The sequence below is a fragment of the Nothobranchius furzeri genome, chromosome 11, assembly GCF_043380555.1.
Source record: "Nothobranchius furzeri strain GRZ-AD chromosome 11, NfurGRZ-RIMD1, whole genome shotgun sequence".
NCBI classification, from domain to species: domain Eukaryota; kingdom Metazoa; phylum Chordata; class Actinopteri; order Cyprinodontiformes; family Nothobranchiidae; genus Nothobranchius; species Nothobranchius furzeri.
Genome location: NC_091751.1, coordinates 26,385,489 through 26,402,301, shown reverse-complemented (window position 1 = coordinate 26,402,301; position 16,813 = coordinate 26,385,489). Strand labels below are relative to the sequence as shown.

General features: G+C 42.7%; 1 protein-coding gene across 2 annotated transcripts in view; it reads right to left on the bottom strand.

The window, feature by feature from the left end:
• kcnh8 (potassium voltage-gated channel, subfamily H (eag-related), member 8) overlaps positions 1 to 16,813 on the bottom strand; it is a 129,853-nt gene that overhangs the window by 22,016 nt on the left and 91,024 nt on the right. For both annotated transcript variants that reach the window (XM_015955810.3, XM_070541460.1), the window contains exons 9-11: positions 14,620 to 14,819; positions 11,965 to 12,214; positions 332 to 546 (exon numbers count right to left, since the gene is read on the bottom strand). In XM_015955810.3, coding sequence (XP_015811296.1) covers positions 332 to 546; positions 11,965 to 12,214; positions 14,620 to 14,819 — 665 coding nt within the window. The remainder of the gene's footprint in view (positions 1 to 331; positions 547 to 11,964; positions 12,215 to 14,619; positions 14,820 to 16,813) is intronic.

The following is a 16,813-nucleotide window of genomic DNA, read 5'->3' as shown; positions in this document are numbered from 1 at the left end:
GTTTAAGAGCGCTGTCGATAAAATCAAACCTACCACCTGTCTACGAGACGTTTTTCCACTACGCCTTTTACGTGAAGCTTTTGATGTTTGTGTATTAATAACATGTCTACTAGGGAGGGGGTGGTGTCCTAATTTTGCAAACAGGCAATAGTGCGACCTGTTCTAAAGAAAACAGGCTTAGATCCGGGAGTCCCAGACAATTATCATCCGATTTCGTTACTGAAATATCCGGCCAACGTCTTGGAAAGTATAATTTAGAGTGTGTGTAAAGTTAATAGTGAAGTAGTAAATTTGGGGTACATTTGAAATCTAAACATTCGAATGATCTTACATGTGTCTCATGCCCTTCCCTCAGGTTGTATGTGAGATCCTGCTGGATGTCCTGGACAAAGTGATGAGAGTACTCAGGGTAAAGGTCCAACACCTCATAGAGGCCTTTCAGGTTGATGCACTGCAGGTCACAGTAGGTCAGGGCTTTCACGTCTGCATTGGTCTTTATTACTCTATTATCCAAGGAGAGGTTTGAACCAATCAGGTCACCTTTACCTGCATGGAGAGAGACAGATATAGATAGAAAATAGGTCAGAACAAGAGCCACTTCTCTTTGTTTACACCTTGATGAAAAGTGTTCATTTTCATGGCCAAGCGGGATTTTGCTATTGCAATCCATTTGATCATTTGATGATATAAAATATGCAAATATTGACCTGGATAGAGATTAAAGGGCACCAAACTGTGTTTTTACCAAGCAAGGAAACACAAATGAACCAACAATCATAAACTAACGGCCAGAAAAGCTAACAAAAGCGGAGGAGCTGATAAACTGAGGAGGTGTGTTACCTAACAAATGTGGAATGACCTACCAAGCACTACCAGAACTGCGGCTTCCTTTTCAATTTTCAAGAAACTCCTGAAGACCCTGCTCTTCAGAGAGCATCTTCTAAACTAGCACCCTCCCTGCACCCGTTCCCCCTCTCTACCGTCCACTCCTTGTTCCCTACTCTCCATGGTTGATGTCAAGTTGTTGTTATTGTTGTTAGCCTCAAGGGCAGGGGTGGACTGACTATCTGGAGCACCGGGAGCCGTCCCGGTGGCCTGACGGCCGCTGGGCCGGTCTGAGATTTATTAATGATTTCATTCATTCATCCACTCGTTGCGTTCGTTATTGGTCTGTTTCTGATTGTCATGGGCTGACTGGTTCAAGGCGCTGCGACAGGGCTGTCAATCACAGGCAGCACAAACCAGGGTGGGCGGGGCCTCATCGCTGGTCGGCGGGAGTGGTTGGACAGTGCCGTGCCTCGGACTGTTGATGTAAAAATGGAGAAGCCGAAGAAACGTTTGGGTGGAGCAGAAAAGTTGCGGCAAAAAAGATTGAAGTCTCTAGAGGTGGGAGCTGCTAACTGTTCACAGTTGGCAGACCTATTTGGTCCTGGGCCGGTCTTAGTCACCACCCCAGCAGGTGCTGCTGGTGCGCCAGGAGAAGGGGCGACACTACAGTAAGTAGCATTAGCACGGGGCTGGCTAGGTTACATTTTAAAATTTAACGTATGTGTTCAATAAGAAGTAGAACATGCTTTATATCTATAGCTGTCATCATGTAATATGAGCCAAAAAGGCCGTGAGTGTTGGTATTTGGGTTAATTAAGTTTAAATATATACGTATGCCGAAGGTTGGTTTCATGTGACATCACAACATTCTAAAGAGCCCATCGTTGAACAGTGAGTGACCCCCTTTCCATTGGACTGGACCAGCAGCGCCAGCGTGTTACTGGGCAGCACATTCTCACATACTCTACTGCTTGTCTCTTCCTACCGGCCGCTTATGAGAGGCGCATCGGCCGCAAATGCAGCGCGACAGCACCCATGGTAGATCAAAAAATAACCTTTTAATGCTCTGCACAGATTACTATCAAAACTTATTATTTTACTTAACGCATGGCGATCAGACACATGTTTTCACTGCTGTATGAAGCAGATGTGTGGTAACAGCCCCCTGTTCTTTTACCTGGTTTTTAACAACTCCTCCGTGGACGTGGTGGAGCGATTTAATGTTCAAACTCCGTGGATTATCATCAGAACTCATTCTAGGCAATGCAGGACTCTCCAACTGATTTATTATTTGTTGCATCATGGAGGAGAAGTGTCGAACTGTCCCGCTGCCCGTCACTCTCCCTTCTGTCACAGTTTCTCCTTCTCCTGCCACCCGAGGCTGGAGAAGGAGAAACTTGAGGGGGGAAGCACGACCGTGATGTTTTTAATGCAGGTGTCCTGCTCCCAACACATCTGATAATCACAGGCTAACAAGAAGCAGAAAAAGTAAAATGTTTTATTTAACTCCCCATCCAGTTAGAAAACTGCAGATATTTCCATCCATTCCATCTCCATTCCCAATATTTTCCCTCCGGCTCCGGTGGAAAGCAGGGGTGACTGAGGGCAACTGTAATGATATTTCCCTTAAAGATGTACACGTGTATTCAAAACATGTGTGATGTTGACCAGTAGAAAGGACTTTCAGCAACATAGGAATGAATAATATGGCAGGTTTGTGAATCCAATCACTGTAAAGTAATGTTCAGGGAAAACATTTGGACAGTTTCTTTTGGGAAATTTCTTCCAAAAACAGTTTTTCTCCCACTGAGTTGTACTGCCTGGTCCTAGCCGCTAACTGCAATCTGTGATGGATAGACTAGCAGAGAAGAGTGAGCTGCTTACAAAGCTGCTCCACCGATAAGGTGGGAAATATTTAACAAAGTTATCATCACACATTATAGATGTTGTAATTCCTTATGTGTTGTTTTAATGATCCTTTACAGATTTATTGTGCATGGGTATTAATCCTTAATTTTGTGTGATCGTGTACACTAAATCATCACTTTTTCTCTATTTCAGGCTGATCTGATATATTTGAGGAGCCGTTCTCTCTGTTCATTGTGGACTTGTTCGAAGACCTGCTTTCTATCTGCTTCCATGGTACCAAAGTTTGGCTGTTGAGTCTCTTTTCAAATGGTAAGTTTAAAATGTTTTATGAAATCATACTTAATTGTGGATTATTGGAGACTAATGTTTCCCATGTCCCTCACAGTTTGGCCTCTTGACATGTGTTCCCCCCCATCCATGTTTGAGGACCTGCTTTCTCTCTGCTTCCACTCTACCAGAGGTTGGCTGTTGAACGGTACATTTATAATGTTCTATAAAATTCTACTTAATTTGGGAAGATTAGAGACTTAATGATGCATCCCATGTTCCTTTCAGTTCTCTATTGATGGTTTCTTTATGACTGAATCACCGCTAAATAAAGAAGTTTCAGGTCTAATGCTGCTATTTATTTAGATCATTCATCAGGATATTTAGTTTTTATTGTCCGGGTCTGTTTTTAACTAACACTGGGTGTACACTACAAGATTTTTACAGTCACACACTAAAAACTTGAAAGGTAGCACCAGGGCTCTTCCCATTAGTCTTCCTGCCCCACCCTTAGTCATGACACAACCTCTGTTGTTATTTGACACTATAATGAATACAAACCAATTGCTTGATTGATTGATTTAGCTGTCAATTTTAGTCCTTCAGTTAATTAACATTCTTTATTTGTTAACTATAACAGAATATGACTATCCTTTGTAGTATACAGAGAGGAGACGCTGAAAATTTTGCCGACTTCTAAGTGTCAGCGGCTAATGTAGTGGGCCGGTCTGAAGAGAAAATTCCAGGGCTGAATTTTGATCCAAGTCCACCCCTGCTCAAGGGCAACATGCTGATTATCACTTGTAAGTTGCTTTGGACAAAAGCGTCTGCTAAATACATAAACATAAACATAAACATAAACACAAAGATGACTGGATTTGACCATGAGGAAAGAAGAGAAACAGCATCAAATATAAAAAATATACCTTCATAAACAGTAATGTTGAAGTTTTGCCCCTAAAACAACAATCGTCACTCTCTAACTCCATTGATAGATTTTTATAGTGAGAAACAGGAAAATAATAACAAAATCCAACAGATTACATAAAAAATATCTATTTATGTTTTCATGAATTAAATACATATTTGATATTTCAGCAAGATTCGGCTTCCATGTGTGTCTATTAGGTAACAAACCAACATTGGGAGCCTTCCCAACTGGTTACATGTGTAAAAGACACCTGTCCGTAGATGTACCCAGTCAATCCAGATTCCAAACGTTGCACCAAGGTCAAGAACAAAGAGCTTTCCAAGGTTATCAGGTACAAGTGAACCTACGCAAGGCTAGAATAAGCTACAAGACCAAGCAGCTGTGGGAAGTTGTTGTTGTGATTATTGGTGCCAATTTTCCTCTGAAGCTCCACATAACATCCCACCTGGTGGAGTTTCAATGACAATGAGAACAGTTTTTAACCATCCCAGAACAACTCTGGAGGAACTTGCCAATAATATAAAGGCAGCTGGGACCACAGTCACCATGAAAACAGGACTGAAACCCTGCAGTGCCCCAAGGTCCAACTTCTCAATAAAGCGATATGGGCCCGCCTGAGGTTTTTCAATGAACATCGAAAGGATTCAGAGGAGGACTGAGTGAAAAATGCTGTGGTCAGATGAGACCAAAATACAACTCTTTGGTATCAACTCACCTTGCTGTGTTTAGAGGTGAAGGAAGGCTGCCTATGACTCCAAGAACAATGTTCCAACTGTCAAACATGGAGGTAGAAACATTATGATTTGGAGGCGTTTTTCTGCCAAGGGGACAGCACAACTGCACCACATCAAAGGGAGGAGGGATGGGGCCATGTATCAAGTGTTGGGTGGGAAGCTCAGGGTCTCAAAAAATAGAGACAGGAAGTGGCCAGAATTAGGAATATAATTATGTCAGACACAGAGAAGAAGAAATTAAAATAAGAAGCTACCAATAACTATTTCAGTTTGAGCGAAATGTGTGTGGCAGCTGTTTCCCATTGGTGCTAATGTCCCATAAGAGGTGATAAAAGATTCATTAGGGTCATTGTGAACTGGGAGTGCTGCTAAATCACACTGCAGCTGATGGAGAGAAAGTCGTGACTGGTCTTACCCTCTTCTCCTGTCTCTGTCCATCAGCTTATTTATTGTCAGCCTCGGTCTTCATTTGTCTCTCCTTTTATAAGTGATCACGTTTGTCTTTTGGTCAGAGTTTAATCCTTATTTTTGAAATTATACATTTTCTTCCGTCTTTTCATTCTTTGCCTCCCTCCCATTCTTTTTATCTAAATGTCCATTCTTCTTCTTTTTCTTCTTCTATCCATATTTCAGTCCTTTATTCCTTCCCTTTCCCATTCGTTCATTCCAAATCCATTTTTAATCTGTGTCCATTCTTCGGTTTTCTTCTTTCCTTCCACCCTGTTTTTCCAGATTTGTCTCTCCTTCCTAATGATTTTCCTTTCCTTTCTGACACAGCCCATCTGTAGTTTCATTCCGTTTCCATTTCTTTCTGTTCTCATTATCTCTACAGCCCTTCGTTTTTTTTTCATCAGAACACGAGTCGTTTTCTTCTCCTTCAGCTTCACCCACTTTGTAATTCTGCCCTTCTTCTTACTTTGGTGCCTTAGGAGAGTTATCTTTTTACTTTCTCATCATTTTTATGATCATATAATATAAAATATGCAGTACAATACTGATCTGTAAATACACATTTGTGTGTGTGTGTGTGTGTGTGTGTGTGTGTGTGTGTGTGTGAGAGAGAGAGAGAGAGAGAGAGAGAGAGAGAGAGAGAGACAGGTTAGACAAACTTGTGGGACAGAAGGGAAATACACAGAAAAGTTTTAGTCCTCTAGTGAAACACTTGATTTAAGTCTGACTTCCTCTGACACACACGCACACACACACACACACACACACACACACACACACACACACACACACACACACACACACACACACACACACACACACACACACACACACACACACACACACACACACACACACACACACACACACATGCATGCACCAGCGCTCTGTGCAACAAAGAAAACCGCCGCTAACTTGATTCACACAAATGAATTCCCACTTTTAGCTTGACGTCATCACGAGAAAGCAGATGCTGAGACGAACAACAGATCCAAACACAAAAACACTCAAAGTATAAAACCAGTCAGAAGATGAGGTGGTGGAGCGATGAGTAGTAGCACTGCTGCTAGATTGTGCTGCATCATGGAGGTCAGAGAGCAACAGCCATCAATGTCACTCGGGACAAGAGGTTGACATGCTCAGCAGATGTGTACTTGGTGGGGAATCCAGCATGAGAGGACGTATCTCAAAGCTACCTACAGGGTCTCAGTTTGAAAGAGAATAATTACATGTGAGCATATTTAGCTGAATATAACCTGAACTACGGTTTTTAAGCTGGCTTTGGAGGTATAAAAACATTCTACAGGGTGAGATTCGAGCCTGATTTATACTTATCCGTGAGCTCCGCAATGGAGAGATGCACACGGAGCCTCGGAAAGGTTCTCACATTTGAACTTCTGTTCAGGCAACGGAGCGTTGCAAAACAATTCCCCTCCAGGACAACAGATTTCGTAGCACTGTTTTGTGGTATCTTACCATCATAACATGTATCTGGTCCCCGATAGTGTATTTACTAATGTATCTATATATTTCAGGGACTTTATAACAAGGACAAACTTGTCCTTTGTTCTCCTCCACCTCTTCATGCAGTCGCCACTTCTAAACCCACATTTCCCGTCGTTTCCATCCATGTTACCTCCGCATTTTGTACTCCTTCACTCACGGGTGTATAAAAGTTCATATTTTCGGACTTTTTCTGTGATGCATTCTTCAATCTGTTCTGGGTCTGCTGCTGAATATCTGTTTACTTTTCAACAGAGCTACAATGGTGCTCGTGACGATTATACAGGATGCGGACTCCTGACCAATCACAAGCTTGCAGTCTTTGTAACCTTCGACGGATTTTTAAAATTTTTGGCATGTCTCCGTCATCCTCTGGGAGCCCGTTGGAGAGCTCTTGCGCTGACGCATAATAGCGTTGCGTGTCTCCTCACCTATGCAGATGGAGAAGTATAAATCAGGCTTTAGAGTATTTAAACAACTATTTGTTTATCCCATCAACAGAAACAATAACAATAAACAGAAAGTTGTACTTCTAAATAGGCATCAATCTCCCTAGTGGTTGGTTCCAATATATGTTTTAAGCTCCGCCCACTTCATGTGAACAAATTGAGCTTTTTCCTGACAAACAAAAAGGAAAAAACTTCAAGATTTTTTATTGATTTCTGTTTACATAATTCTTATCTTGTTCTTGATCAAACACAGAATTATATTTGAAATGCACTCGCTAAAAGCTTTTCAAATAGTAACCATGTTTCAAATAATTAAATAAAGAATTCTGTGTTTGATCAACAAGAACAAGATCAGAATGATGTGATAAGTGATAATGTGTGAACCAGCTCTTCTCGACCCAACCAGCTAAAGCATACTCTTAGTGGAAGGGTAACAACATCTAAGCAGACCTACCAAGGCTGGAGTCTGAACACTACAAGAACCGTGTTTGGGAGAAGAAAGATTCCCACAATAGCAATGCAAAGTGGCTAGCCTGTCCAAGAGAAGACCACAGCAACCTCCCCGAGCAGAATCCAGCGTCCACAGCTGTGACAGACATCCAAGAAAGAGTCACAGGTATGAAAAACCTGACATGATCTACACCTACTGGTCTGAGAAGTTTGCTGCACTCCATGAGCACCTGGCAGCACAAATGAACCAGCTGCTAGAGCAGACCTGGGCATTTTACGGCCCGCGGGCCACATACGGCCCTTTGATTGACTTTGATCGGCCCGCGTAAGGTTAATTGGAAATTACAAAATAAATGTATTTTCTCATTTTACCTCATGCATGGGCTAAGGCTGCATTGCTTTTATTTTAAAGTTGTTTTTTACGTGCACAATTACGCAATACGTATAGCAACAAGTGCCCGCGGTTGATGGTGATTGTAGCCCCAGAAATGTCTGCTCATGCAAAAAAAGAAAGAAAGAAAGATGCCGAATGCAGGATTTTCAACAAAAATTGGACTGCTAAGTATTTTTTTTACTGAAGTCTGAGGTAAAGCCGTGTGTTTGGTTTGCGGGGAGGAGATTGCCGTGTTTAAGGACTACAATTTGAGTCGGCATTACGACAAGAAACACTCGGAAAAATACAAGAACTTGTCTGATGCTGAGAGGGCACGGACATCCGAAGCTTTGCTAGCAAAGTTGCAAAAGCAGCAAGGCTGTTTTACTAAGCTTCACACATCCAGGGATGCAGCAACAAGGACCAGCTTTGTGATGTCCCACAAAATAGCTAAAAACAGCAAGCTGTTTTCGGAGGGAGAGTTTGTCAAAGAGTGCATGGTGGACTCCGCAGCACTAATATGCCCTGAAAAAAGGCGCATTTGAGCAAATCCTGCTGTCCAGGCCAACCGTGACCAGGAGGATCGAGGACATTGTGGGGAACCTGGAGCTTCAGCTGCAATGTGAAGTGGCAAGTTTTGACTTTTTCTCATTGGCCTTAGACGAGAGTTGTGATGTCCGCGACACAGCCCAGCTGCTCGTATTTGTCCGGGGGATAATGGAGCTCACAGAGGAGCGGGCAGCAATGCGGTCGATGAAAGGGACAACGACAGGGAGTGATCTTTTTACAGAGGTAAATGTGTGCATGGACACTCTGGGATTGAAATGGGAGAGACTGTCAGGTGTCACAACAGACGGTTGTCCAAACCTTACAGGGAAAAATGTCGGACTTTTGAAACGCATGCAAGATAAAGTGACAGAAATCGATGCAGATCAAAAATAGGTGTTTTTGCATTGAATTATACACCAACATGTGTTGTGCAAGTCAGTGCTAAAAATCAACCATGTTACTGATGTTGTTACTAAAATAATAAACTTCATCAGGGCGCGGGCAATGAATCACTGACAGTTTGTCGCTCTTTTGGAGGACTCCACACAGCAGTCAGATGGCTCAGCCTGGGGAAAGTGCTGAAGAGGGTTTGGGACTTGAAAGCAGAGATTCAGGATCTCTGCTGGATTTCTACTCTTCTCTTAAGGAGGAGAACTTTCCAAACCTGAGGAGACATGCTCAGAAGATGTTGGTTTTCTTCGGCTCTACCTACATTTGAGAACAAACTGTGACAGCTGCCCTGCTGCCACACTTCATGTAAATAACTGTTGATGTTTCTTTTATTTTGAACAAAGGTGTTTGTTTCCATGGATTGACTGTTTGGGTGACTGTATGAAGTGCACACATTCAGTTACTCATCGGTTTTAGTCTGTAGGGGTTTGTATGATTAATATGTTTTCTTTGAGTTGCCAGTGGCCTTGGAGTTGGAGCAGCTGTAGCAGATCACCTGGCCTAATCAGCACCATTGGGTCATACCAACTCTCAGGGGAGAAGATTCCTGTGTTTATGTATTTAGTTATTGTCTTTTGTAAATAGTAGTTGAGTTTTGATAGTAATGTTTTCATTTGAAGTAACTCAAACAGAATGGACTGATTAGTATGAATTTGTTAGGGGTAGTTTATTTATGTTGTTTGTTTACTGATGTCTCCCCACCCTATTGTGTTGGCAGTGGTCTGATCAACCACTATTTAAGTTGATCCTGTTGCATCTGTAGAGGGTAATTTTTTGTGCATGTCTGTAGTCAGGTCCTGAGTTTGGGTTACTTTGTTACTACGTCCATTGTCTTGTAATGTCAAGCGCTGGTTGGAACCCTCTTTGGAGAAAAGAATAAAAGTAATAAATGAAGATTTCAAGAAAATCATTCGTGCTCTGCTGGCTGGTTTATGCAAGTCCCTGACACAAACATTTTCAATGATGAAGTTTACAAAATCCAGCTATAGATCCTCTCTCACGGATCATTTGTCAGCTGTGCTTCGCATCTCCACCTCAGACATTCAACCTGACTTTGATGCACTCGTTAAAGCCCAGCAGAGAGATTTCTCTCACTGAATAAGAAAAAAATCGCTTAAAAACACAAAATAATGTGTTTGGACCACAAATGAAGGCAACTAGCAGTGAACTGGGACACTTTTTTTAAACTCTTTCTCAAGATCACAGTTCAGTGATTTTATTTTACAGACAATACTGTGTATCTGTAGAATGCTAAGAAGCTCTTTCCAACAATATTTGTAACTCAAAATGTGGTTTGGAGTGAATGTGACTGAAACTGTTAACTAATATAAGTCACAAATGTTTAACAAAAACCAAATGCGCACTTTGTTTACCATTGCCTTGGGAAATTTGAATAAATCACATTTTTGTAAGTTCGAACATAAGGATGCCCACCGGTACACTTGGTACCAGGGCAGCCTAGGTCACAGGTCGATGATAGATTTTGTAGTCGTATCATCTGACCTGCGGCCGTATGTTTTGGACACCCGAGTGAAGAGAGGGGCGGAGCTGTCAACTGATCACCACCTGGTGGTGAGTTGGATCAGATGGCAAGGGAACATGCCGCGTAGACCTGGCAGACCCAAACGCATAGTGAGGGTCTGCTGGGAACGCCTGGCAGAAGAAGCTGTCAAGACGGTCTTCAACTCCCACCTCCGGCAGAGCTTTGACCACGTCCCGAGAGCAGTGGGGGGACATTGAGTCCGAGTGGGCCTTGTTCCACTCTGCGATTGTCGAGGCGGCTGTTGCTAGCTGTGGTCGTAAGGTGGCCGGTGCCAGTCGTGGTGGCAACCCCCGTACCCGCTGGTGGACACCAGAGGTTCGGGGAGCCGTCAGGCTGAAGAAGGAGGCCTACAGGGCGTGGCTGGTCTGTGGGTCTCCGGAGGCAGCAGACAGGTACCGGATAGCCAAGCGGGGTGCAGCAGTGGCAGTTGCCGAGGCAAAATCTCGGGCGTGGGAGGAGTTTGGTGAGGCCATGGAGAAAGACTATCGATCGGCTCCAAAGAGGTTCTGGCAAACTGTCCGGCGCCTCAGGAGAGGAAGGCAGCAACTCGCTCACACTGTTTACAGTGGGGATGGGGAGCTGCTGACGTCAACTGAGGCTATAGTCGGACGGTGGAAGGAATACTTTGAGGAGCTCCTCAATCCCACCAATGCGCATTCCGAGGAGGAACCAGAGCTGGGAGGCCTGGGGATGGACTGTCCGATCTCGGTGGCAGAAGTTGCTGAGGTAATCAAACAACCACACAGCGGCGGAGCCCCGGGGGCGGATGAGGTTCGTCCTGGGTATCTCAAGGCTATGGATGTTGTAGGGCTGTCATGGTTGACACGTCTCTACAACATTGCGTGGTCATCGGGGGCAGTTCCTAGGGAGTGGCAGACCGGGGTGGTGGTCCCCATCTTTAAGAAGGGTGACCTGAGGGTGTGTTCCAACTATAGGGGGATCACACTCCTCAGCCTCCCTGGAAAGGTCTACGCCAAGGTACTGGAGAGGAGGGTCCGATCGATAGTTGAATCTCAGATAGAGGAGGAGCAATGTGGTTTTCGTCCTGGCCGTGGAACTGTGGACCAGCTCTATACCCTTACATCATTGTATGTATATATATATATATATATATATATATTTATATATATATATATATATATATACATCATTGTATATATATATATATATATATATATATATATATACATCATTGTATGTATATATATATATATATATATATATATATATATGTATATTTATATATATATATATATATATATATATATATATATATATATATATATATATATATATATATATATATATATATATATATATATACAATGATGGCACAATGTGGCAGTGCCTGAAAACAAGCTGTTCAATGTACGGCTTCACCTTAAAACAATGCTGCTTTGACCACCTTAACAAATGGTGGGAATGAACAGGTCATTTTAATGGTTCTTTTTAAATAACATTTACAGTAATTTTTTAGCCCAAAAATGAGGTGCTCAATGTTTACTGCTTTTATAGAACAGTTTCAAAACACTCTAAATTCCCACTTTTTCCTTCCGCCTTTAACTTACCCAAGATGGCCAAAACCATTCCATCCTTTAGCACCTCCATTGACCCCGAGCAGACAAAGAAAATGGCCTGGAGGGCATCCCCTTGTCGAAGAAGGTACTCTCCGGGGGTGCAGAAGGAGGTCTTAATGTGCAGCGACAGGGAACGCAGGCAGCCGCGGCTGGCAGAGGCAAACAACGAAAGCTCTAGGATCTCCTTGTTCAGATGCATGGTGATGTCAGACCTCAGCTCATCTGGAAAGTCCTTCAGTAGCTGTGGAGGTAGGGGGACAGATGACGACTGATGGTGTGAAGCATATTTGTTATGACAACTTCATTCTGCATCTCAATAAGTGAACTTTTAGTTCTTATAAACACAACTCATACAATGTGGAGGTGACTTATGACAGCTTTAAAAATAAAAGTGAAAATGTTGCACATGTCCTTAGTTAGGACAAAGATCCATAGACCCAATCATTATGAGTCATGAGAGCTGGCTGTAACCAAACAATCTATAACTTATGTGCCTGAGATTCATCACCACCCCATCTCAGCCCTGGGTAGCATTCTGACCAAGGGGCAAACTCCACCTGCCAGAAGTGAATCCAATGTAGAAGCAAGGAAAATTTCAATTCCTCCCTCATCCACTAGGGGCAAGATCCAGAAAAGAGCAAGCTCCCATTTACTCACATGTTAAAAATGCTAACTTTACAGCAGAACTAAACATGTTTACAGCCTGGTTCATTAAACCATTGTAGGTTTAAAAGGGGTGAATAGTTTTGTAAATCATTTGTTTAGTTGCAACTTAAGCTTGAAATTATGACTATTTAGATGTGTGTCCGTTTGACTGGCAGAGGCCAATAAGCCATCAGTGCTAGCACAAGCCGCTAGCCTTCTGGTTCCTCAAGGGAAGGCCTCAGCCTCTATTTCACATTAAAAGTTAAAAGCTCAACCACTGTTTTCTCACTGAAAGCACCCACTGACCTCCATTAGCTTTGGTTAGCTCAGTTAGCTCGTAGCAACTGGCTCAGAGCTTGATTGGTGTCAATCATCTGACCCCACCGTCATAGCCCTGCTCTCAGGAGTGACAAGACACGTGATGTGACCAAGATGGCTGTGGTGGAAACCGCCCACTTCAGCTTCAATTCAGTCTTTCAGAAACCTACAGGCGACAGCGCAGAGGGTTTTTCTGATTCCGACAGATGTCTCACTAGCATGAAATTCCCAAAGAGAAAAGTTACTAGTAGACAAGTAGACTCATTTTGAATATGAATTTGGACTGCTTCTCACTCCGCTGTGATGTGGTTGGTTTTAAATTGTGGTCTAGGCAGGATGCAGCCCCCTGATTTGGACAGAGCCATTGTCATTTAAACGTATAGGCCAGATGATAAAGAGTTTAAGAGTTTACATCTTGACTGTGACAGACCTCCAGCAGGTAGTAGTAAGAACAGAAAAAGACAGAAGTCTGCTAATGGAGCTTTAAACCCAAGAGCAGGGAATGAGTATCTTTGCTGTTTTGGAGCAGCTGTTCTGAGACATCTGCAGCACCAACAATCTTCTCTTATTGTTGTGACACAATTTGATGCTGGCTTTTCGATGGTCCCTCAGATAAATGCGGTGGTTTAATGTTTCTTTCAGTTACGCCGCTCAACGCACTTGAAATCAATAATGAAACGGTCACAATTGGAATATGTTTTACATGCCTTTATCACCTCTCATCTGGACTACACAAATTCACTTCTCATTGGCACTCCTGTTTCGGCCCTGAATCAGCTGCAGACTGTGCAGAATGCTGTGGCGACGTTCCTGACAAACACAAACAATGTGTCACTCCAGTTCTGGCAGAACTTCATTGACTTCCACTTAACTTTAATGGTCAGATTTAAGGTACTGCTCTTTGCATTTAAAACTTTGAACGGTCTTGCACCTTCCTATTTATCTGACCTGCTCACTCCCGTACAGGTACTCACACTGAGGTCGGCAGATCTTCCGCTACTTTGCACACCTACCATGAACTATAAAGCAAGACAGAGAGAGCTTTTGTGTGCGCTGCCCCTGCACTCTGGAATGCACTCGATTAGACAGGTATCATCCATCACTGTCATGACTACAGACCCACGTTAATGACTTGGTGTTTGGCCTGAGACTCTTTTCTGTGTTGTGTTTATCTGGTGTTATTGTTGACAGTTTTTACTTTTTTTTAAAATGTCTTTTTATTTTACGATCGTTGTCTTGCGCAGGACTTGGTCAGCTTTCATGCTGTTTTTTGTATGTGCTATAGAAAGAAAACGGTATGGTATGTGTCTGATATTCTTGTATCACACGTGTTATGTTAGAGGTGGAACATTATCCTTTTTCCCAAAGGCTGAAACTATATAATATAAAAATGTTTGCATATGAACTCCCATGTGGACGAAAAATGTGGAGAATTTACAGAAGCACATTCAACCTGCTGGTGACATATGGTGACATTCTTAAGGGGTATCCTTTTTTTATCAATGGAATATTTGACCAGCTTCCTCTTTGTTACAAATTTAAAATAAAAGGCCAAAGATAAATTCAGAAGATAAAAGTTGAAGGGCCGCTTGTTAAAGGGATTCAGTCTTTGATGGTCATTCTGGATGGGTTCATAAACAGCAAAATGTTCCACAAAATACTGAAATTATTGCTGTTTTGTACCTCATTGCAGTCTATGCCGTTGTTCACCGACCAGGTTGTCTGAAAATACTCTAACATTCGCTGCTTGAGGCTTTGAGGCAGGTGATGGACACGTATGAAGTCCTTGATGTCTTTGGTCCTGGTGTGGTACTGAGACCAGCGGGAGTACATCCTCTGGATAATGGCTGTCACATTACCAAAGACCAAGGCGTGCATCAGTGCTACAGAATGGAGGATGATAGGAAAAGGTATTACTGATATATGGGAAAACATTCAGATTCAACTAAAAACTTTTAGGAGACAAATCCAAATAGGAAAACAATTTTTAATTTTAGCCTTGGGTCTGCCTTGAATAAAGAACATAAGGGCACAAGATTTTGTTAGTTATAATAGTTCTATCGTCGATACAAAACATGTCATTCAAATTCCATGGTAAACAGGTTTGTAGAATTTCCTTCTTCGACCTTTGGAATATTGCTATGGTTAGAAGCATCTTTTCCAGGATTGATGCTGAAAAACTAGTTCATGCATTTATTACATCAAGACTGGATTACTGTAATTCATTACTCTCAGGAAGTCCACAGAATGTAGTTAAAAGTCTTCAGCTTGTCCAAAATGCTGCAGCTAGAGTTCTGATGAGAATTAAAAAGAGAGATCATATCTCTCCTGTCTTAGCTTCCCTACATACTTCTTCTCACATATAAAGCTCTTAATAATCAAGCTCCATCATACATCAGTGATCTGATTGTTCCATACGTTCCTAACCGAGCACTTCGCTCTCAGACTGCAGGTCTACTGGTGGTTCCCAGAATATCTAAAAATAGGATGGGAGGCAGATCTTTTAGTTATCAGGCTCCTCTCTTTTGGAACCAGCTCCCAGCTTGAGTCTGTGGGGAGACACCTTGTCTGTCTTTAAGTCTAGGCTTAAAACATTTTTATTTGACAGGGCCTATGGTTAAAATCTGATGTTAGCCCAGATCTGGACGAGTGGGGGAGTAGAGGAAGGTGGAGTGCGCAGTGGGTAATACAGTCGGTAAAGACGGGTCTCCCTTGCCATGCCCCCAATATGCCTCCATCTAAAAAGCTAGGTTATCCATTTATCTCTGTAGTTATGCTGCTATAGGCTTAGACTGCCGGAGGACATACTGATCACTTTCCATACTCCACTACTTTCTTCTGCCACTTCTCTCTAATTGCATTATTTCCTGCTATATCAGCTGCTAACTTTATTTTCTTTCCAAGTGTGAATGTTAAAATCAGCAACAATCAACAGTCTGGACAGCTTCACAGTGGAGGATAAAAAGTCACTTAACTCCTGAAGAAAAGAACTGTTTGGACCAGGTGGACAATAAACCACAGCACAGCAAAACAGGCCTTTACGCCTGACTGCAGCTGATTAAAATCGGGTGTAAGGACCAGAGGTCTCATTTATAAAACATTGCATAGAATCCTTACTAAAACCGTACTTAGGCTCAGCAAAAAAAAAAAAAAAAAAGTACTTACGCCAAGTAGGTTTGTGATTTATAAAACATGCTTTATAAATCAGAGACTACCTAGAAATGTTCTCAGCTGGTTGAGTCACATCCCGCCCTCGACCTGCCCACTTTCTGCCATAAATGGTCAATGCAAAGTGCCTTGTGGACCTCATGCATATACATAAGCCAGCTTGTTGCAGTGCTCCACCATAAAGATCGCGACCGCAGATCAAGGAAGCGCAGTTTCACTGAAGCAGAAATTGAGGTACTTAAGCTTGGTTTATGCTTGACGCATTCACTTTCCGCTTGGTGATGCGGCTCGCGGATGGAACGCGCTTCACAATTTGCAGCGTTTATGGTTCATGCAGCTCGTCTCTGCGGTGAGCCAATATTCTCCCAAACTGAACGGGGCAGCATGGAGCTCTACGGCATGCATCCAACACTACACCATAGTAGAAGTAAAAACTGTTGTTTACAACATGGCATTCCAGCATTTTTAACAGCGTCCTCGTCTTTTCTGACAGTGCAAGCTAATTCTCTCCAAGAATTATTAACAACATGTTGATCACGGTGATCTCTGAGAGCTGAATCATACAAATGTCTGTATTTACGAACCTCTGCCATACTAGTTCTTGCCAGTCCGCCATGTTTTTCCGCGTCCGACCATCCGCTTGGTTAGAAATTTTCCTGGGTGCGCGTTGTGGAAATTTTGGGCCATGCGGAGGCGCGGTGGAGGGGCG